The sequence below is a fragment of the Cylas formicarius genome, unplaced genomic scaffold (genome assembly GCF_029955315.1).
Source record: "Cylas formicarius isolate icCylForm1 unplaced genomic scaffold, icCylForm1.1 PGA_scaffold_6__28_contigs__length_40554024, whole genome shotgun sequence".
NCBI lineage: Eukaryota > Metazoa > Arthropoda > Insecta > Coleoptera > Brentidae > Cylas > Cylas formicarius.
This window is the reverse complement of record NW_026844347.1, coordinates 33,866,188-33,890,068: the sequence shown is the minus strand read 5'-3', so window position 1 is coordinate 33,890,068 and position 23,881 is coordinate 33,866,188. Positions and strand designations below refer to the sequence as shown.

Here is a 23,881-nt window from a genome sequence, read left to right as displayed (position 1 = left end):
AAAATATCTTGATTATATTTTACAAGGATAATGATATAAGCCATAGCCAAATTAATACTCTAAGATAGCAATAAAGACCGAACATTACCTGGATGGAAGCGGCGGCCATTATATTCCGCCAGGCAGAGACCCCCAATTCAATGGATTATAATCAACACACACCCAACTTGAGAAATACAAATTGCCCAAGAAAAAGAAGAATGTCCAATAATATTGCAAAAGGAGATCAGATAGAATAACGATAGAATGTTCACACTTCAAACAGGGTGGAAGTTTGTAATTAAACTAAATAAAGGCAATGGAAGCTTCAATTCCGTTTAGTGTCAATGATAGAAAGGTTTTATGTAAATTTTATACCTGTGGAAAAATAATTGAACATTCTTCAGAATATCAAAAATTGCAAAGATTGATTACAGAACATAACATGATTTAGATAAAATTTCAAATCTGATACGCGCAAATTTATATGAATCTTATTAAGATATAATCTATAAGTTAACTATTCTTATGACTATCCTAAGAAATATTTTGCGCAAAAATCGTTTTTGATTTTATTTTAGCAATGTTTTTTTTAGTTGGTATTAGTTTAAATCGTGTTGCAATTAATTATGTTGGGTAACTTTAACGGATACTTCTTTGGTTCATCTTAAGACAAAAAGTTTAAATTAAAATTAAATTAACTTTAGTTTTTTGCAAATAAAATTTGAAGTATATATAAATATTTCTGGTCCCTATATCTCGAGAACGGTTGATTATAGCAACTGCTACTTTACTCCTAGTACCGAAAGAAAATTGAATAATATTTATTATTAAATAATAAAACGTCGTTAAAGAAGAAATTTTCAATATCGATTTATCGATGGATGGATTGAATTTTGAAATTTAAAATAGAACTACTAGATTTTGTAAACTATTCAACGATAAACGCAAATTAAAATGAAGATTATATAAATAACAAACAAATTCATGCAAATCTATAAAACAAAAATTGCAAAAAATGGTTCATAAAAGAAGTGTGTAAAAGTAAAAAAAAAATGGGTGTGTGCGCTAATTAATATGCATCAACAAAGATTTGCATCGACATTGCGATTAAACTTGACCCAATATTGTTCAAAACGTAAATAACAGGTAATTTAGTGTTTTTATTGTACCCGAAGGGTAATATCTCATTTTTCGTCGATTTTTGGATCAAATACATTTCCGCATTCTGGCGTGACGTGTATAACACATGTTGTGCAACGCGATTAATGTTTACGAAGCATTACAATTGTATACCGTACAGATTAAATGACAGATGAATACAAAAAATGGAGAAGTTTTGTATATCCAACTGAGGTGTTTTGCTTGCTGCTTTGGTACACTAATTATTTTTGGCAGAAGCAAAAGAGTTTCTACCATCATTTAGCTAATCGTCTCAAAATCGTTTTCAAAGTATTTGTTCTGTTTAAATTCGTGGTGCAGTGAACATATCTTTCTCTCAAAGCCATTTTAATACACCAATCAAATGCGAATTTGCATAGGTTCAATACGCGAAAATTATATAAGTTCCACAGAATGCGGAACATTTTACCGACTCCAAAAATGTTCGACAAAAACCTAATCAATATTTGTCTTTGTCTTATACGATACGTAATCTCTTACTAATTTGTAACTGCATTACTATACCTATTAACGTGCTATGTAATCTATATTTTGGTTTTTGTCTTCGGGCATTATAAAATGGTTATTTCCACTTTGAAGTTTTAAAATAGTGGGCCAGTTAAATGTCCCACCTTCTAATGAACACTAATGATACTTGTGCAAAGCGAACCTACGCGAATCGGAATGGAACCAGGATAAGCCTGAACACCTACGCAAACAATGTGGTCGACAAACCTGCACCAACAAAATTTAAGTTAAGGAAGTCGCTTTGCTTTGACAAACGTTTTTTTTTAATGAATTATTTTTGTTACTTTGCGTTTCATACTTTGTAGTTGAAAGATTTTTAGAAATTTTGTTATTTTGAAAATTGTTTATTTATTCCAATTGCGAAAAGTATTTTAAATTATAATGCATGTTCAAAGAATGCAAGACGGCAAGACTGCCTCAATTTTTTTCGTGTTCGCCATTTTTTTAAAATATGTTTTTTAATGTAGCTACGAAAGAATTTTTTTTTGTTATTACCTTCTTTATTCCGTCTCTCTCAACGAAACAAAATACACCACAGAACCTAAGTGATTTACACAGTTCCGCAACAAAATCTTGCCTTTCGTATCTTCAAAACCTCAAGAACTCAAAGTGTTATAATATTTTAATCACCACCAATTGCAAGGACAAAAGTGTGCGTGAAAAGGAGAGACAAATGGAAAAATATGATGAAGGGACACAAGAATTATGGGAATTACATGTCAATTATTTTTCAAAGGAACTTCCACAGAGAGTAATACCATTTACAAATCTTCTAGTTGGAATCGAACTTGTTGTTTTTAAATCATCCCGTTGACTACTTCAGAGCTTAACTGGGACTGAAACATGATTGGTGAAAAAATGGGCAAGTTCGATTCGTTAACAAACGACGTTGGAGGAGCAGAGTTGTAAATAATATGCAACTACATACCCTTAATGGCATAAAACAATTCCCAAAATAAATAACAGCACATTATCCTCAAACAATAAGTAATCCTTCAGTCGACACTTAAAGGTTATCGATGTATAGACATATCAGAAAACAATTTGATATAAATTGCCATCTCCAAAACAGAGTTGAAATAGTTCACGTCCTGGTTTATTATTATACCAAAGAAAGTTTCTCTATATAATATAACTAATTACAGAAAACTCTACGTTTATGTAAAAATACGCAGAAGAAAACCATAGCATAAATCAACAAACTCGAACGGCCTCCAGTCCCATGCAGGTCTTACACGACCAGGAAGTACCAAGTATTCCCCGCTGTAATGGAAGGCCTATATTTTAGTGGCCAGCGAGCGTGACAGACAGAAACCATCGTCATGGCATTGACATTCTAATCGAAGATCTTCACAAGTCAATGAGAGAGTTGTTCTTCTACAACTTATAGGGAACGATCAAGGACGCAAGACGATGAATAAGATGAAAACTATTGCAACATCCCTAATTGGATAGCAATCTACAACTTCCAGTTTCTTCAACTAGATCGAGCTTTATGAAGGGATAACGCAGGACACCTACGTAAGAATCTGTACGACCCTGTAAGCGGAAGAATAAAGGGAATCACAATCTAACAATGCAATCCAATCTAAGGACAAGGACATGAATATATTAATATCCTTAGCGGCTTACTTGACCAAACAACGCGGATATCTTCAAAAGGAGTTTCAAAGTCTCGCAACATCCGTTTCTGAGTCTCGTTGGTGCGGTTTTATTATCGTCCCGCATATTTCCTGAAGTAAATCCGGCTCGTCATTATCAATCATTCGACCGGTATTAATTTTTGCAATCCGCCGCGTATGTCCAGGTCATTTTCCCTCTTCCTAAACTATAACTCTTATATTCGTGACGCCAATAAAATCTATCATATGGCATTTATTCGTTGAGTAGTACGCTTCTGACCGAGTTATGGCACATGATACCGCTACGAGATGGAGTAACACACCATCTACGGTATCGACACTTTGTTCACTGACATTAGCAACGACGCATATTTATGAGAAAACCGTACATCAACACAGACAACGTGAAATGTGATAATATGAAAAGCCGTGTTTGGCAACACACGTAGCTTATTGCCATTTGATGTCTATTTTAAATTGATTTACTTATTGTTTATAAAGTTATTTTTTTATTTTCGCAAAATGAGTGTGAAAACACGTTTACAAGACATACCAGAGAACAACGCACAACAAAATTCACTAAATATTATTGCAAAGTCAAAAATCCTATTATAACATCAAGTGAAATGGATCCTTTCACACAACTATGTCTTTGATTTTGAAATTATACCCAAACTGACAAGACTATATCAACCATCTAAAGAAAAGGCATAGCCCTGTTAGTTGTAGCACAGTATGTGTTTAAGACTATCTTGTCTTGTTGCCCACCCTTAGATCCACTCCACTGGCTGGCAGCGACAGAGACCTTACTGGTGCTGTATTTATTTCTAGTTAAGTATTTTTCCATCATTCCTATTTTCACTCTTCCATAAATGCAAAACAATAAAGTGAAATATCACACATGTGAAGGATGTATAGTCCAGCCCCCTATGTCCAGAGTTTTCAAGGGCCCCAAAAAGATATATCGAAAGAAGCCAACGCAATGCATTACAGTAAAAAACAAAATTCACTTAAATATTATTGCAAAGGTTAACGTCAACTTGGTGAGGAACTGACTTACTTTATGGCCCTACGAAAAATCAATGTTAAAAAGTCCTGCTACCAAGTTCAGTACTTCTTGGTAGCTCTATTATTTGTAAAAAAATGTGGATCCATTATAATTTTCCTTACTTACAGACTGCTGCGCCTTATACAACTTTGATTGTGAAGTTTTAACTCACATGACTCTATTAACCATCTCAAGAAGAGGCACAATTCAGTTATTTGCACCTTAGTCGAATAATGCGTGTTGTAACTGTGTCCCATGTTTCTCATGTTCAGATCCACACTCCGGGCTGTATCTATTTCTTGTTAAATATAAATGCAATCATTTCTATTTCAAGTCCTTCAAACAACAATAAAAACTGGCTAATGGATACAAGAAAAAATATATTTTACTGCAGTTGCTAACTGACTCTTAAGGATGCACTATTTGTGATATATCAGTGCAAATGCTGAGCTAGGGACGCCTTCAGAATGAAAACATAAAACAAAACCAAATTCAAGGAAACAATATAAAGGAAATGACAAGAATCAATAGCATGGAAAAAAAACTATTGTGGTATTGCCACATGAAACGTATGGAAGAAAAAAATCCTTCTGAGCGGCAACCTATGCAGCTCATAAAATGAACAAAACGCAACTGAGAGTGATTGCCAAAAATAGGAAACGCTATGAAAACTAGATGTTTAGAAGGATACCTGAATGACAAGAGAAAATAGAGGTTGAGATACCAATAACGAACGTATTGAAATGAAATGATGTAAATAAATCGAAAAATAACTAAACTGAGCGACAGATGAAGTGGAACATCCAAGAAGTTGTTTAATTTTGAGTTATATTTCTGTATGTATCAGTGGTGTCGGATTATTTTCCTCCAGGGTGTAAAGCAGTGAAAAATTTTCATTTTTGACGAAGAATTTTTTGATACATTGCAGGAAATATAGGCATGTTATAGAATTGGAAGTAAACAAAAACAGATGCAAAAACAGAAGATGATCGAAACCAGAGAAGTTCAAAAAGAGGATAATTACATTTGAGAAAAAAAAAGCTTTATTAAAGGTTCCTATTTACAAGATATTTTAATTGTAATTAGTTTACTCTCTGTAAAGGTCAAGTTTGATTTCAACATTCAGTAGAAAAGTACATAATTTCTGTCATTTTTATACAATGTATTTAGTATTCTCACCTAAAAGGTGCATACTTTAAAAAAATGTTATTGATTAGTTCCAATTTTAAAATAAAATATTTTCATAAAGAAGTTCGAAGGAGTCGTCTTTTCCAAATTGTTTGCTAAAAATGGAAATTTTTGGCTCGCTTACATTGTCATCTATAGTGGGAAGGGGTTTAATAAAAAAAATCACTAAGGCATAGACCAAGGATGACTTCCCAGAATGACTTTGCAACACTGCCGGAATATCCAATATCGCCAAAAATATGAAAACAACTTTTTAAGTCTTCTATTTCGCCTGGCGTGCACTTTGTGTCGCAACACTTTATAAAATAATCAATAAATTACACTCTATTGACGCTAATTTTTAAAAACACATTAATGTGGCTTTTTTAATTATCACTCACGTTAAAAACAAAACATGCAGGTGGCGCTTATTAATTTTGCTAACAAAATTTTAACAATATTTAATGTACCGTATGTATGAGAAATTATATCGCTTTTAGTGGGTTATTTGAAAAAAAATCAATAGCTCCATAAATGGGGAGCTCAAAAATCTATACATTTTACCTAATCCTAGAGAGTGAATAAGCCTTCATTATTTCTACTGTTGCTTGAATATGTATAAGAAGCATAAAAATATATAACAATAAGTATATTTTTTAAGGTATGGTCTGTTCATAGATATAAGAAAGTGACCAATTGCTTTTGAATGGGATTATCCAAGGGTGGTCATTAACATACAATGCAACAAGATTATTACTTAAAGTTTCGGAATTTAAATTCAGGTAAAATTGTGGTCCGTAATAGAAAATAATTTTATACCTACCTGTGTTTAATATTCTTCGGTTTGGTATACTACTTAGTTTAAGTTTATTAGTAATCATTCTTATTTCGTGTGTAATACAGCGTGTGTTGATCGTGTGCGAATTATGCAAAATATGTGCGAGTCTAGTGTATCTCAGGAGATGCTCCCGCCCAAATGTAGAAAACACTATTCTATTGAGACTAAGGAAGTTATAAACAATGTTTATTTCACTCTCATTGAACGTGGTGTCAGCAAGCTAAGCATCTTTAGAAGAAACGACCACATTGACGAAAATTCCAACATCAACTATATGGAAAATTGTTAATAATTCCATTTCAGCGAGGAAAAAAAGAAGAGATGCTGACATTTTCTCGAGTGGAGATGAAAGTGATCAAGATATAATACGGCGTATTATACGAGGAACAAAGCGTGCCTACACTAGATATCTTAATTAGGAGGCTTGAAAAAGATCAAACCGGTGTTAAATGTGACAGAGTTACCTTATGGAAGTGTATTCAACAAATGGGTTTTAGATTTTAAAAAATAGACAAAAGGCAAGTTTTAATGCAATCTTTTAGAATTCGGAAATGGCGACTGGAATATCTAGAAAAAAATAGGATTTACAGAGAACAACAAAGGCCAATTATTTACTTGGATGAAACCTGGTTCGACACTTATGATACCCCGGAAAAGGGTTGGGTGGACTCAACTGATAAGTGTAAAACAAACGCGCCATCAAAAGAGGTAAAAGAATAACTATTTTGCATGCTGGCTCTAAAGATGGTTGGATTCCAAATGGACTTTCTCTGTCTGCGAAAAATACTAAAAATTCTTCTCTGTTCTCCTCTAGTTCCAAACATTCCTCCTAATAGCGTCATTGTAATGGACAATGCAAGTTATCACAGTAGACAGTTGACTAAAACCCCTTCCTCATGTGACACAAAAGCAACAATCCAAAACTACATGTATAATAACGACATTTATTTTCACGAGGATTATACCAAAAAGCAATTAATTGAGGTTCTACAAAGCTTGAACCTACAAATGGAATACGTCTGTGATAATTATGCAAAAAATCTAGGGCATACAGTTCGAAGGCTTCCACCTTACCACTATACATTTAATCCCATTGAACATGTGTGGCACCAACTGAAATCTGCCATTCGTCGCAACAATGTTTTTCCCCGTGTTAACTCCAAAGTCCTCAAACTTATAGAAACCGAAGTTTTTAACATCCCTCCACAAAGTTGGGCAAATTCTGTTAAACATATAGAAAAAGCAGAACAATCGTAAATAATATAGAACAAATAATATTTAGTACAGGTGATAGCAGCGATAGTGATACTGATATATTATGTGAATAATTTTAAGTAATTTAAGTAAGTAATTAACAAAACCACAGATAATTAAATTCTAAAAAAAGTACGGGCCTGTTCGGCCATATTTCATTCTTACAGCTTGCCCGGGTCTTTCTTTTTTACCTTTTTTACCTTAGTTACGATATAAGTAAATAAGTAAAAAAGTGAACTTTAATTTAAATGGTGCTAGGAAAAGAAAAATTGCAAAAAATTTAAAACCTCGACTTAAGAAATCCTGAACTCCACTGAGTAGGTCAACATGAGGAATGGCCCGTACCGAAAGAAGTCGGTGACGTAAACATTTGACAAAGCTGACCGAGAAATTGGTACCCCGGAGAAAGGCGTACAGTTAGATGACCCGTTAATGGAAAGGTTCGGTTCTTTCACCCAAATTACAACTCGATTCATTTCTTTTATTTGCCTACTCGCACGCAACGCGAAAATTAATCGACGAACTCTTCGGGCTAACTGTAAATCGTTCCAAATACCTCGTGAATTAATAAGAGATCGTTGCAAACGACGAACATTAATTTTGTTCAATGTCAATGCGTGTGGTGCGATGGACGAAGTTTATTAACAGACGTATTAACATTCTGACAGCTCTTTTGGTGGTGTAATTTATCAAGGTTCCGGGAAGGAATTGATGGTCTTGAGGTAGGACCGAAAAACTGACGAATATTTACGTCGATTTGTAAAATACGAGGCGCAAAACGAATCTGGGTTAGTTTATTATAGATGATAGCGTCCGGCGAACTTCGGGATTTAGGGAAGACCATCTAAAACCCAAAATTCAACTAGGCAAGAGGGTACAGGCCATAGCTACATATATACAAGCATAACTAACATAACTTCTTGTCACCAAAAGTGATCCTCTTTTGAGAAGAACAAGAAATAAAGTGAAATGAAAAAAAAGTTAATCTGACGAACTACGCCATGAAATTTTCCCAAACCAAACCAAATTTGAAAAATGTTATTGGAAACGGCAAAAATAACAAATGCTCAAAAAACAATCAACCACACTATGTATAATAAATAAATATTAGAAATAAATAACATTGGACGTAATTTGTCAGTTAAGTCTATGACAGATATTCTCGTATTAAAAATGTAATTGAGAACATTTGTCCCGGGAATAACCAAGATTCTGTCCTGTATCCATCGTGAGTAACGATGTATAACAAATAATAAAATAAAAGATAAAAAATCTACATAATTTATCAGATGTGAAATAAATACCGCTACAATGGCAGTTTAGTCTTACGCCTATAACTGATGCTCTCGTATTCAAAACTTTGTTGAAAACAATCGCTCAAGTAATAATCAAGATACCTGCCACTTTAAGTGACACAGCGTGTGTAATAAATGATAAATAAATGAAAACTAAATAATACTTTCCTCAGATATAGTTAAAAAGAAATGAGAAACGAACAAAATATGAGGCCGTTTTGAGATGAACTAGAATAACGAACATTAAAATTTCAAGAAAATTGAAGCCAGAACACCGTCAAGTGCTTTTAAAAAACATCTCAAAAAGTTTATTCCTATCTTTAAGTTCCCAAGCAAGAATATGTTAAAAAAAATTCGATAATAAAAAGACTAAGAAGAAATTTAAAGTAATATTTGTATTTAAAATTATATTATGTAGGTAGACTTTGTATTTTACATAAATTATGTAGCAATTCCTTTTAACATTTATTAAAGTCATTTTCTGCAATATGTGACAGGGTAAATTTATGATATGCGATCCCGTACAACTTAAGGGTTTTAGAGAGATTTTTTATTTGTTTATTTTCAGGATATACCAAATGTATTTGTATTATTTTTAATTTACATTTGTCCTTGTCTACAGAATAAGCATATTATTTTTTTGCTTTATTTTTTAAATTCTGAAGCTCATGAATAATAACTTGGAAAAAAGATTGTTAAAATATATACAATATCATGAAATCTTTAGAAGCATATAAAATGACGATTTTTTGGTAATCTGTGACGGTGTCAAATGTTTCTACTTTAATTGCTATTTTCCTGCTTCGACGATAACAGGCTATAATCTATTTGTTCAAATGTCGTTGCACTCGTATATATTTACCTAGACGTTTTGTTTACGGAAATACCCGATTCGCATCTGACCGATCGCTGCAACTGCTAAAATACCGTAAAAAAGCTAACATTTCTAATTGTTCGGATAAAAGCAACACAGTAAATTTGTACTAATGATTCTTGATCTCGCGCAAAGCGGAAATGAAAAGTACACATGCGGACGAAGGCAATGCCTAATAACTATTTCCTCTTAATAAATGATTAATAAAACAAAATAACTCAACAACAAAACCCTCAGTCTGATTTCTGATCAGCAGACTTTCAAAAGGCAACCGTCAACAGTCAGATTATTCTACATTTTTATAGAATACGCAATGCAATGACCTGCTGATGTGGTCCTAAAGGAGAATTTGTTATAAGACTCTTTTAAATTGAGAACTGAAGTTTCAGATTGAACAGAAAAACTCACAATGAAAGGTCAGCGGGTCCACGGTGTTCGTAACTCTATAGGCTACTCCAAGAAGATAGAGAAGGAGGATGGGTTACGCGTGAAATGATTTTTATAGTCAGTTCAGTTTGTCACTTCTAGTTTAGAAATTTCCAAACTACATGGCAAGTCTGCAACAAAACTGTCTTTTGTCCGATGTCAACTATGTTGTGTGCCAATTTCAGCCCAGTCTAACGGTTAGTTGTTAGAAATCTCTAAGTTCATAGACAAGGTTTCATAATTTTCTCCACATTGTGCAATTTGTGTGTTAATATATCTAGTCTATTAAAGTCAAAACTGGACTCAGTCCGAGCTCCGTTCAGTTTAAGATAGTGGATTTCCTTAATTATTAGTTCGTATTACGTATTACCAGATCTTTTCTGGGTCATTTTGGTAGTAGGTCTTCTTGAAATGATGTACCAGTATGCACTACTTTCCAGCATATTGCTAAGTGGATTTAAGGCCACACAAAACCACGATGGACTAAAGCTATCACCGTGGAACTTCGCGAAGGAGAGACAATTCACCCAGGCTACCTTGTGTTGTGTTAATGCATAATCAATTTTTTTACTTCGTGTTTATAAAATTATCTCACCAGTAAGCATGAGACAGAAATGTTTTCATTAGTTTTAGTTAGATTTAGTTTTTTTTCATGTGTCCGCTAATGATCGTCAAAAAGGTTTCGTATATTCCTTTTGGTTTTGGTTAGTTTTGATAGGCCTGCTAAAGATAGTCAAAAATGTTTTATGTATTAGTGGTTTTGGTTAGTTCCGGTCTTGCCGTACCTACTAAAGATAGTCAAAAATGTTTATTGCATTTTCGGTTTCGGTTAGTTTTGATTTTGATGTGCCTTGTAAAGATAATAAAAAATGTTTCGTGTATAACGGGTTTTAATTAGTTCTGGCTTTTATGGTGCCAGCTGAAGATAGTCAAAAATGTTTCATGTATTACTGGTGGCATAACCATGGTATTTGGAAAAGTATTAACCAATGAAACGCCACCATCTATGCATGATACCGTAGGTCTGTAAGGGATTTGAACATCTTGCATTTATTGAGTTATTTGCCATTCTCATTCTCTCATTTCCAATCCAATGTTAGCTCTCCATATTTCGGAGTAGCACTTGGCACGTTTATTGTTTGTGTACGTTTTTTTTTTAAATTATTATTGATATCGTAATACAGGCACTATGTGAGTTGTTCATTTTAGTCAATATTATAAGGAATCAATAAATCATTTTTAAATTTCTTAAAAATGACTATTTTTCAGGCTAGTCGTCACATGGGTTTTGCCAAAGATTGCATAGAGTTGTTTAAAACCGTTTAGTTGTTATTTTTATTCTGTTGTCTCATTAAAAACGGCAACGTTTTCATATAAAACGAATTTTCGCCTTTTAACCGACGATTCGTTGGGACGATAAATAAAGAACATTATGTGCGGCCACGGTCGTACGATCATGACTCCGCTTGATCTTTTTCCGTTTGCAAGAATGTCCACTTAAGTGTTATTTTACCGCGTTAGCGAGCGGTAATTTAACAGAAAATGGGGACATGTAGCGGTTCTGCTGATAATTTTGATTATGTACGCCGTTCCGATGTACACGACGGGCTCTTTTTTTACAGTTAAATTGCGATCCCGAAATTGGTGTATCGCGGAGTGGGCGGAATTTCCACGACTCCGATGCCATTTCGAGTCGATCGGAGAATTTCTTAAATTTTTTCGTGTATTCTGCAGAGTGCGAACCTGAATTTGTCGCGGTTCGTTAAACACTCGACGTGGCGTCAGTGTTTCCGAATCCTAAGCTGATTTGCTAGAATTTAAAAAAAAATTGAATTTATTCGAACTTAGCATGAAAACGAACGATGATTGATATAGTCGATGGTAAATTCGATGTTTAAGATATACGGAAAAAATATTTTATTTTTTGAAATTTGAGTACTTTGATTTTGGAATCTTAATAATAATAATAATAATAAAACAAATAAGAACTAAAAGTTCAGATTTTCACTTTTTCCCTGGGTTCCCCTATGTATGTAATTGTTTTAAATTGTTCGTGCTCTGTATTAGGTTTCAGAAATATACAATTTACTGATGTCTGGGTTTGTTTTTTATTTATAATTTTATCGATAATGGACAGATTGTAGCCGTTGTTCACTGAAATTTGTTTAATGATATTAAGTTCTTTGTTGTAATTTTCTGTTGAAAGAGGCGTATTAAGAAGTCTGTGTGAAGGTTTTCGTAATAGTTATGAAAAATTAATAGAGTTATCCTGTACAATTTCGATAGTGAATTTTATACGATTCAATTGTCTGTCCGTTCCAACAAAGCAAGCAAAGACATCATCCACGTATCTATACCACCGTAGAAAACTTTTACTCAAAGGATGGTCTAGTATGAGATTTTAAAAATTATCCATAAAAATATCGGCTAACAAAGGACTAAGTGGGTTTCCCATAATCAAACCTTCCTTAGAGATATAAATCTGTCCATGAAAGATAAAGATTCTATTATGCAATCTAATAAATCTTGTTTCACCAATGAGTTAACCTGTTTCCGAGTGAGGGTTAAATCCACTAAATCTATCACATCCATATTTGGAATACTGGGAAATAATGTTTATACATCAAAAGACAATAGTGTTGCGTTAGAAGGGATTTTGATATCTTTAATTTTGTTGATTAATTCAAGAGAATTTTTATTGCAAATTTTGGTTTAAAATCTGTGTGGGACTTTAAAATATTTACTAATTTTGTTGAGAGTTTAACTGCTGGAGCTGTTACATAAGACACGACTGGTCTAATGGGCAAATCTTGTTTAAATAAGAACTAAAAGTTCAGATTTTTACAAAATTATATATTTATCAAATGAATTGACTTGATAAAGACACGGTTTTTTGTTAAATGGATTTTTATCAAGTAAAAGCCACCTCAGTTCAACATCTTGTTTATGTGATTTAACTAAAGATTATAATTTCGGGGATTGTGGATTCATAATTGTTTCGTTGATACTAAATAGTGTGGAGTTAGTAATTACTTCCTTGACTTGTCTTTGATATAACTCGGTAATATCGTGGTTGATACATTGGAAAAGTTCTGGCTTAAGAAAATTGTTGGTTTTTGAAATATATTCTGGGAGATCGATAGCTATGACTGTCTTCCCTTTATCTGCACGTGTAAATATTGTGTTATCTTCAGAAGCTTTGTTTTTGATAGTTTTTGCTAGTGACATTTGAGAAATGTCTTGGTGTTTGTTGTTATCTATTAATTGAGAATTTACTATATTCGCTAATACATGTTTGTTTAACTTAGAATCGTGAATGTCCTTAATTGCTAGTTCAGAGTCGATCCCTAAACAGTCTAATTCTCTATTAATGTACGAGTGTTGTACGTTATAGTTGAAACCTTTTTCCAAAAATTCATCTTCATTTTTAGAAAATGTTGTGTCTGTTAAGTTTATGAACCTGTTGTAAAATTGGTGGTCGGTATACTTTGTAATAACTGGCTTGCTGTTAGATGTTTTTGAATTAGAAATTAATTTTTCTAACTTTAGTTTTTGTCTAAGAAACTTTTTATGAATGATAGATTAAATGTCTGTCCGAACTCTATAATCAAATGTGTGAAATTTTAGAGGATTAAGCCTATGAGACAATTCAGAATGTACTAAGTACAAAATATTCGTAAAAGTAAAAAAGCAAGTAAATGAGAGATACTCGTATATCTCAATATAAGTTGTGCTAGAGAAAATAAAATATAATTATAGTAGGAACATAGTGAAGAAATCGAAACAAATATTATATACAACAGAGTAGATCAACCTAGTAACAGCAAAAATTTATTACAGTTGACTTTTTCTCCCAAAAATTTGACACGGATAAAAATGTTTATCTAGCTGCTGTTCGAACCTATAGCAAGCTAAAATTTTGGTCGTAGTTTGCGAAAGCGAAAGTGATTTTCCTAGATAAAATTAATGATTAATAATAATTAATTAATAATCCCTAAAAATGTATAATAGTGGAATATCTACATCGTGAGATTTTCGAAATAATATTCCTTATAATATATAAAAGAAAATGAGAAATCAATTTATCTTGGTCAATTACATCTGTCAAATACTTGAAACAATAATTGAACAATTATAGTTAAACAACATGGCGCTCCCTAGCTAGTTAAAACAAAATACTCAAGATATCCCAAGATAAAGTGATTTTTCGAATATTTGCAACTAATTTGAAAACCGGAATAATTAGATTTTCTACTATTTTACATCATTTAACGGGAAATTTATTTATCTTTTAGGCTGAGGCTAAGGCTAAGGCTAAGTACATTTGAAAATTAAAGTGTGGGCGCGCTTTGTATGCCATATCCGAAACATTCATTTCGAACGACCCTGTTTCAGGGTATCGTAATTTGGAGAAAAAGAGTAAAAAATTATTAAGCAAAAATAATCATTAGCATAACTGTTTAATAACTAAATTAAGTGTACTGCTTACCGATAGAGTATCCATCCCCAACAGTTAACCAGGCATGTCCTGTTAAGGTGGCAATAGTATAGAGATGTGGATTAATTTCTTCTAAAGCTTGTTCCTTAAACTAAAAAAAAAACGTTTTACTGATACTAGGTGTTTCAAAAAAGTTTCGCCAATTTACAAGTAGAATAGAATATCAAAAAATAAATTCAGTTGTGTTAATAAGCAATTATCCGAAGATGCCTGATAGGACTGAAAAAGTGTATCTGTGTTTTAAGTGTCTTAAACCGTTTCACAGATAAAAAAACCATTTGTGGTCCTTTTTGCAGAGGCATCTTGTATCACCTGAATATTAAACGGAATTGACTAATCCTATCAAAAGTCAAAAAAGACGAGAGAACTTATTTAAAACAACCTTGGGGCGGGGTTTCAATGAGAATTTTAAAAAGGGAATTTTAATGCGCCAACAAATTAAGTAAACTGTCAATCCCGATTGTTATTAGCAAATTAATAACCCGATGTAAATGCTAAGGGTAATTGGAGTTAAAAATTTTAAATATGTCAGCTCCAGGTCACGGGCGTGTGGAATATGATTTTCATGTTTAATGCGTAAACTGTTGGACAATCGAAGGAAAACTTGTGAAGTACGGAGGTTTGCAGAAATAAAAAAGATGTGTTTTTGTTTATTGTATTAATTTAAAAAAAAAACATGTCACTGCTAAATGTCAACCGATGGACACTTTTTTGAAAAAATTTTTCCGTATCTCAACTTTGAACTTGAACTTTAAGCAGAAAATTGTTTTTTACACAATATATAATGACTGATTACAAAAGTTTTATTACGAAAGGAAATGGTAACAGATGAGCGAGAATAAATTATGTTATAATCAGTTTATTATCATTAAACAAAAATTCAAAAATAATCTTTTTTTTTTAAGTTCTACAAATTATTAAAAAAGGTTAAAAATTGTGTAAATAATGAATGGTATTTTTGAAACAACTGTATTAAGAGAATCTCGATTTAAATTCTAGATTTTTTAAAAATTTAATTTTTTTTTGCTTACAAACATAACTCTAAAAACACTATATTACATGAGGTGACTAGATCCAGAATTCATTTTCAGACCGCTAGCGTTTATAGAGTTTGTTTACTTGACGGAACAACGATTCTCTCCATTTTTAGGGAAATTTGTCACTTTCAAACATGTCCGATTCAGTTACCAAGATTTTTATTGAAAATATGGGTACTTGACTTGGGGTAAGTGGAATCTCTCTTGCTCACTCCTATAGCTTCCAATGTAGTTACATGGCAACAATCCGAAATATCGTTACCCAACCTTTTCCATTTTTTAAACAGGCTTTACTATTTTATGCAAAAGAATATATTGTACGGCAACTCTGGAAGCCTTTACGAAATAAATCAGCAAGCTAAACAGATATGATTCATTTCAATACAGACTTGAGAGAAAGAACCAATCTCCTAGATTGAAACAAGCGGATTTCGTAGCTCCAAAAACCCGTTTGCGTTTTTCTTTAAAGATTTAATAAACGAGTGAGTTATTATTATTAAAAAAGTTTACCGAACGTTTTGCATACTGTACTTTTTCTACGACCGTTAGTTTTTCGGTACATATTCGCAAAACACGAATACATTCACTGACATGACTGTCAAAATAGACAAACGTCAAAATTCAAAGCGTGGGAAATATCTCCGAAAACATCCGATTGCTCCCAAACCCGTCCGGTAAAATCCCGGAAATGTCCGAAGTGGCTCCGATTCGTGAGAAACGAAACTGACGTGGCAAAGCGACGCTTCCCGTGCGCTAGATCGGTGCGTAATTAGATATTTTACAGGCGAGAGTAGAAAAAGATTATTTATATCGTGATTTATTTTGTTTTCCATAGGCAAAAACATGACCCACTTTCCCACCTTACCTTAGTTGTAAAAAATATATAAACAAACGTTTTCCATAATTCTGTTTGACGGGGGCGGAATTTTTATTATGCATTAGCATGGTAAGCATGGTAAGTTCGTCATTCTTAAATTTTGATTACTACTAAGAATCTTAAATTGTTATAGAGATATGGAGGGACGTTAAATTTAACTCCTTTGTAGTAAAACGATTACCGAACGTAAAACACGTATCTTAAGCATGGTTGAGTTGGTGACGATGTTGATAAAGTGACATAAGTATTGAATCTTCTTTCAAGGCAACTCTTCACAAGATTCAAAATAAATTAGAACTAAAAGTTCAGATTTTCACGAAATTGTATATTATGACATGACAATTGTTTCGACAACCACACACAAAGAACTTTTAGTTCTTATTTATTTTGACAAATGGATTTTCATCAAGTAAAAGCCACCTCAGTTCAATTCTGCACAAGATTAATTATTTTTATCTATATATTATCAATTTAACTGATGAATGGAGATTAGAGAGCTGTAGCCTCAAATCGTCCGCATAGAACAGACTTAATACTGTGTTCGAGGTTAAGAGTGGAGGTCTCATAAATTTTAATCAAGTCATTATTTACTAACTTCTGATACCCACGGACTAAACCATATTCAGTACTGTCAGGCTTTAAAAAAAATTACCCCTATTAGTATTTATTTATCTTATCTCTTATTTTCCTAACTGTAGATATTGCCATTACTTTCACTTTGGGCAACTGTCTCCGATATCGCGTATACCGCCGAGAATCATCTGCCATCTGAGACGGGATTTTTTTCACCCTTCACCACATGACACCCATTATCGCGATAACCGAGTACCGTTACTTAAATCGGGCCGTCGGTATGGCCGGGGAGAACACGTCGAAAATTGCCACTCCTCGAAGCGGCACGTGCCTAGCGTGTGGTCCTTTGTGAGCCACCGTAAATAATAACAAAGCTCTGCGAAAAAGGGCGGAAAGAGTTGGTATACCGAGAACGGAAGGGTTGGTGCCCGGCCAACTCTCGAAGATAGTTGATATTCGATACGTTGTACAGTTAAGTGGCAAAAAAACGCCAGGTGCGTCATATGTTTGGTGTGGATCTCGGTATAATTAACGAAAGGGTTTTAATTTGTTTATCGATGTAGCCGGCTTTTAGATTGATTTATATAAGGAACGGGAGAGGGTGGACTACAGTTCCGTTGGTCAGTCGTTAAATTGGCAAAAAATGGTTACACGGGCAGTTGGTGGGTGGGGCGGTATCGAAATAGTTTCGGTAGAAGATAATAGGATCGCCTCGCTTCTAGGGAGATTTTTTCTACGTCCAATTAAGTTTATCCTAATTATTAATACAACGGGCAAAAAGTTGTGCCGACCGCCGTAGCAACTGACCATCTACAAGACAAGATTAGGTTGATCAAATAATTTTATTCAAATATTTGTAAAAAATAAAATTTATAACTAATAACTCCAAAAAACGTATACACAGATTGATATACTTGGGAATTCAAACTAATGTAGTGTTTATTAACGTTCTCTAAAAATGTCTTGATCTGAAAATAGCGGTATGCATTTTCCCAGGAATTTAAATAATCAATGTAATATAATTAATTTAAATAATTAATAATAAGAAGAAGAAGAAGAAAATATATCAACTACATAACTATTACGAGCCTCAAAAAACGAAGTCTAGTTTAAAAACGACTCAGCATTAACCTAAAAAAGATATATATATATATATATATATATATATATATATATATATATATATATATATATATATATATATATATATATATATATATATATATATATATATATATATATATATATATATATATAATAGAAAGTACCCTCACACAAATAATACAAAAGAATCTCCTATTACACTTATCTGCCATTAGTATTAGTCAAAGAAAAGAAATTGTTACCTCCTCTCATCCTCTAAATAAAATTTTCCCCCATATTAGCTGCATTAATAGAATGGGTTTTACACAAGTTGGATGTCTTTGCACCGTCCCAAAAGTTGCTTTTCTTTTGCCCTACTCTAGTAGTTAGTGGCATCGAAAACGAGAAGAGTGCTGACCCCCACAGCTGTCTACATCATCATCTTGCGTATTTCCATAATAATAATAATATCAAAAATAAATTGTTGTATATTGTTATATACAAATATATAGTAGACAAGAGGCGAAGTCTAGCAAAAAGCTACTCCACTTAACCTCTTCAATGTTTAAATTGAAAACTAAGTACGAAGTTACATTGATAAATTAAATATAGTATAATAGATAAATGTAATGGTAATATAGAACAATAGAAAGTTATTAAAAGTAAAAATAAAAGGAATAACATTGAAAATCAAATTATTTGAGAAGTTAGCAGCTTCAACCTGAAATATTTTTTAAAGAATTTAATTGAATGTGATTTTACTGAATACTGTATACTATTAAAAATTACAATAGCGTTATAAGAAAATGGCCTGCGGAACAAAGATAATACGATATCGTGGCAGTGAGATGTGCAAATAATTTGGAAAACCATAGACGCCAAAAAGTACTTGAAAGTACTGTCAATTTTTAACCAGTTAAGTCCCTGGATTTTGTGGGAAATTCTTCTATCAAATTTACGCAATAAATCTGCAACAGCTGTTTTAAATTTTTTGCAATTTATATTTATTAATACTATCAAGACATGGGTAATAGAGGACTAAATCATAGTCCAAAATCGAAAGGACTAGTGATTGAGCTAAAAGTTTCCGTAAACTGAAATTAAGGACAGTTCTACGCCTGTATAAATGGCGCAAAACCAAATAACACTTTTTCACCAACAAATATACATGTTCCACGAATCTCAGTCTACAATCAAATATAACACCAAGATTTTTATTGCAATTCACAATTTTCAAACGTTAATTAATAAATACATTTGGGATACCTGTTCAATGTTAGGTTTAGGAGAAAAAAACATTACACTGCATTTTTTATAATATGATGCAGATTGCAGAATGCCATCGAAATTGTTCATGACATTCTCAAAACCATGATAAGGAAACTAGTAGTTGATAAAGTGTGAGAGAAAATAAACAATGTATCAAAACATGTCTAAATATCACACACCGTAATTGGCTACCCGGAAAACAAATATAAACAGATTCTGAAGGAAAACTAGAATTTTGACTTAAATTCAATAAATCACTACACTTTTATAAATACCTTAGCTAACTGAATAAATTGAATCTGTAGTTTAAAATTGGATTTATTTGGCTGACTTTTCTATATGCCATAGCTAAATAGATATATCGAATCCGTAGCTGAGATTAAATATATTAGGAATTTATTATATTATAACTATATTATAGTTTTTCCAAATATTTTAAAATTTGTGCCGGTTGTGATTGTTGTGCTGTTTTCCAAAAATGCACTGAGAAACTAGGAAGAAGTATTCTATGCAACACCTTGATAAACTTCAGCCACTGGTTTATCTGACTTGTTCGTGATAAATCAAACTCTGCTGCATAATATACTATTTTATAACATTTTTATTAGTGATCTTACAAAATTCTAATCTAAATAAATTTTTAATATTTGTATTTATTTGGGTTTGCAAATGCATAAAATTTATATTAGTTCCAAAACCGTTGGACTTAGATATAAGTGCAAGTATGCGTCGCTGATGTCCTGTTCATTTATTCTCTAAAAATAATAAATTTCAGATCACAGAAAACAATCACTTCATATAAAAAAATTATTTATAAAACAATTAAAATACATTATGCCATTTCATAAGATGATTGACGAATTGCGAGGAGATATATAAATGCGGTGGCTGTGGCCTAAAAAATTCAAAAATATATCGAATAACTCGGGTTCACCGATTAGGTTCTATTTCAAGTAATCGGAAAATTACCACCAAGTCCAAGTATTGTATCAAATATATTTAAATGGTCCCTTCACTATACACTTGACGGCCTTTGTGAAGGATATCGAAGTATGATATCCGCGAAGAAACAAGGGTGTTTCTTACGCTTTCAAATTTCGGCAACAACATTTTTATAAATAATTTACTACAATAATAATAATAATAATAATATAGGCTTACTAGTGCAATATATTGCAACAACAAAAAACAGTGTTAAACAACAATGCTATGAAACAAACTTATAAATATTAAAAATTAAAATAAAAAAAAATAAAAATTTAGCTGCAATCCTTATATTAATTTTTTGTAAAAATAAACTTTTATCAACGGAATTGTTGACCTTATAGATGGATATACGTTTCTTTGTTATAGAATGACCTTAAAATGCTACGAAAAAGCTTCAAGAATGCCTACGTCCAAACTCAACGATCAACTAAGATCAGCATAACATGTATAAAATGTCCACATAGGAGTTTTTGTACTTAACAACCAAGGCATTTAACATCACCCCACAAAACACAATGTCATGTAGCAATTTTAAAGAAGTATGTTGTTATTCAAAATTAGATATAGAAAAAGAAGCATATTACCAATTGAGAGAAAGGTATGTGAGAGTAGAAAATAGTGCTTTTTTGCATTCGACATTAGGACGGTGATCTGAACCAATTATACAGAGAATGTACTCCATCATATCCAAAACCCCACAATAGTTTTCGGCGGATTAATTTGGATGATTTATTTAATTGAATTTAATACCTAAATTAAATTAAATAAACTAAATTAACTAGGTCGAACATGCTTTAGACTATTTTTAAAACTTTTTACTCTACCAGAAATTCCTAAATCATTGGTATTAAACTTAACTGTCTTTGTAAATGAACCAATAGACTGCTCAACATATAGTTAGTCTCCGGATCATATGATTAATACTAAAATTCAATTTTGACAGAACAAAATTACTGACCCATATTAGGCGAGAATAACTTGAAAATGAAGCATAGACTAGCATGCGATCTTCGTGTTTCTAGAGCATGATACGCAGATTTATTTTCACTTTAAACACTCTGATTACGCATTTTCAGGTTAATAAACGAGGGCCTGAATATATTAAAACAATTTTCCTCAGAACATAACCTTAAACTTAAATCTAATTTAATGCTTTTCGGTCCAAAAATTAATAAGCAGTTTCTAAATGATAATGTGGATGTTCGTCTTGATGGTATCAGGATTTCAATGGTCAGCTCTGCGACAAATTTGGGTATTATATTGGATACGGAGTTGCGCTTTAGGGAATATATTAAAATCCTAATTCAAAAATCATATCTTTCATTAAAAATGATATGCAGCAGAAGACATATACTTAGTTCTCCTTTACGTAGAATACTCTGTGAATCTCTTGTGCTTTCTAGTTTCAACTACCGTGATTTTATTTATGGCCCTTGTCTTGATGAAGCAGACAAAAACAGAATTCGAAAAGTGCAAAATATATCTTCACGCCTTATTTTAGGACTAAGAAAAAATTTTGCGATGAAGGTCCTGACGAACCCTGTGCTACCTTTATCTTTAAGTAATAGGTTTGTTTTTCGGGGACGGTAGACGCACGGAATGTCAGATTTATTAATAAAATCACTGTGCCACGTCACCAGACTGCCATCTTCCGGAGATCGTTTACTTATAACGGTATTAAATTTTATAACTCTTTACCAAACGAATTCACTTCCCTTGAAGAAAAAATATTTAATAAACGATAGAAGAGTTACGTGTTCAGTGTGCAGTGCCAAGGTCCATAAATATGCTTTTTTTTGTTTTACATGTAATTTTCTTTTCCTCCTATACAGATTCTCTTGAAAGAATAGTATTGTAGCTCCCAGTTTCTGTCAGTGTTATAGTTTTTTTTATTAATCTTAAATTACGTTATACCTCTATGTTACAACATTATATTTTAATTTTCTCATATAATTTTAAAAAAACATTGTGCAATAATCTGACGATTTGGGCTTAAGTAGAGTAGCCCGTTCGGCTAGATTGCGCCCTGATTCAGTTGGAACTGTGTATATTGTGAATATGTACATGTTTTTTTTATTTGACTAATAAAAAATCCGTTTATTATTATTATTATTATTTAAATGAAACAAATTAATAACAGCACCGTAGTCTGTATGACTATTGACTTTGGTTACTATTATTCTATAAACTGCAATCCGTACATTTTTTTTATCAATTGTAGCTTGTGAATATGGATTTTATAACAGGAGACCAAACCTGGCTAGCATATCCCAATACATAAATCAAAGCTAAACCTGCTTATAAAACCTAATCTCCTATAGGCTTTGGCTGTTATATCATTTATATAATTAGCCTACAATCAATCAAAACCCTAAAGAGACCAAATCTTTAATTTTATTCACCGTTTTTAAGGAATAATCAAAATAAATTGTTGAATATTTTCTAGTGAAATTTATACAGTACTGTTTTGAAATACTCTGACCAGCGGTAAATGATTTTATAACAGACTGGAAAGATCATGGACTTATATATCAAACCTAACAAACTTGTCAATGTCATAAATAAATAAATTGAAGAGAACAGGGGACAGAAGAGCAGATTGTGGCAATGTTCATCCCCTCCACATTTTAAAACAAATTTAGTAATTCCAAGCTCAGCCCCTCATTCATCAAGTTGGCATTTTATTAACGGACGCCATTTTTTGGGAAAACTTATGTGATATAATAAAATACAGAGGTCAAAATCGATAAATTGACGAGATCACTTTGCTGCAATGCGCGAAACTTTTCCTCTCGGTCACGGCTTCAATTAACAATTATATAGTTATGGCCGGAGGCGATTTTTTTTCGCACTCGCCCGATTAACGGCGACGACAATATTATGCGAAAAGTGTATTGCCACGTGAGTGTCGGGTTACTTTTAATTTGAAATGTGGGAATGGACGGACGGTAAAATCTGCCCATGCAAAACATTCGTTTTTCCTCAGTTTATCTGCTTACTTTTTCTTTATATTCATCCATGATTCACAGTGGTCTGTGATATTGCTTTTCATATACAGTATGAGCCATTGGAATCGGAAGTGCCCCCCTCCCCCCAATATGAGCATTTTGATTCTGGAATACTGTATTTCGGCAAGATGCTGGTAGTTTTTAATTGCAAAGCGCTTTCGTGTCTTTTTTTTTTCAAGTTGACCAAAATTTCATTAAAAAAAATGTTCATAATCAACGAAGTATCTTATCAATTTTATAAGAAGACTATCCTTCTTCTTCTTTTACTTCTATTGGCCACGAAGTATCTTATCACTTTAATAAGAAGACTTTTCTTCTTCTTCTTTTGGATACGACTGCTAGGATCATTCGGCCATT

At 32.6% G+C, this 23,881-nt stretch overlaps 1 protein-coding gene across 1 annotated transcript in view; it reads right to left on the bottom strand.

Moving 5' to 3' along the window:
- LOC132703508 (putative aminopeptidase W07G4.4) overlaps positions 1-23,881 on the bottom strand; it is a 40,594-nt gene that overhangs the window by 4,461 nt on the left and 12,252 nt on the right. The window contains exon 7 of the mRNA XM_060672820.1: positions 14,682-14,781. Within this exon, the coding sequence (XP_060528803.1) occupies positions 14,682-14,781 (100 nt within the window). The remainder of the gene's footprint in view (positions 1-14,681; positions 14,782-23,881) is intronic.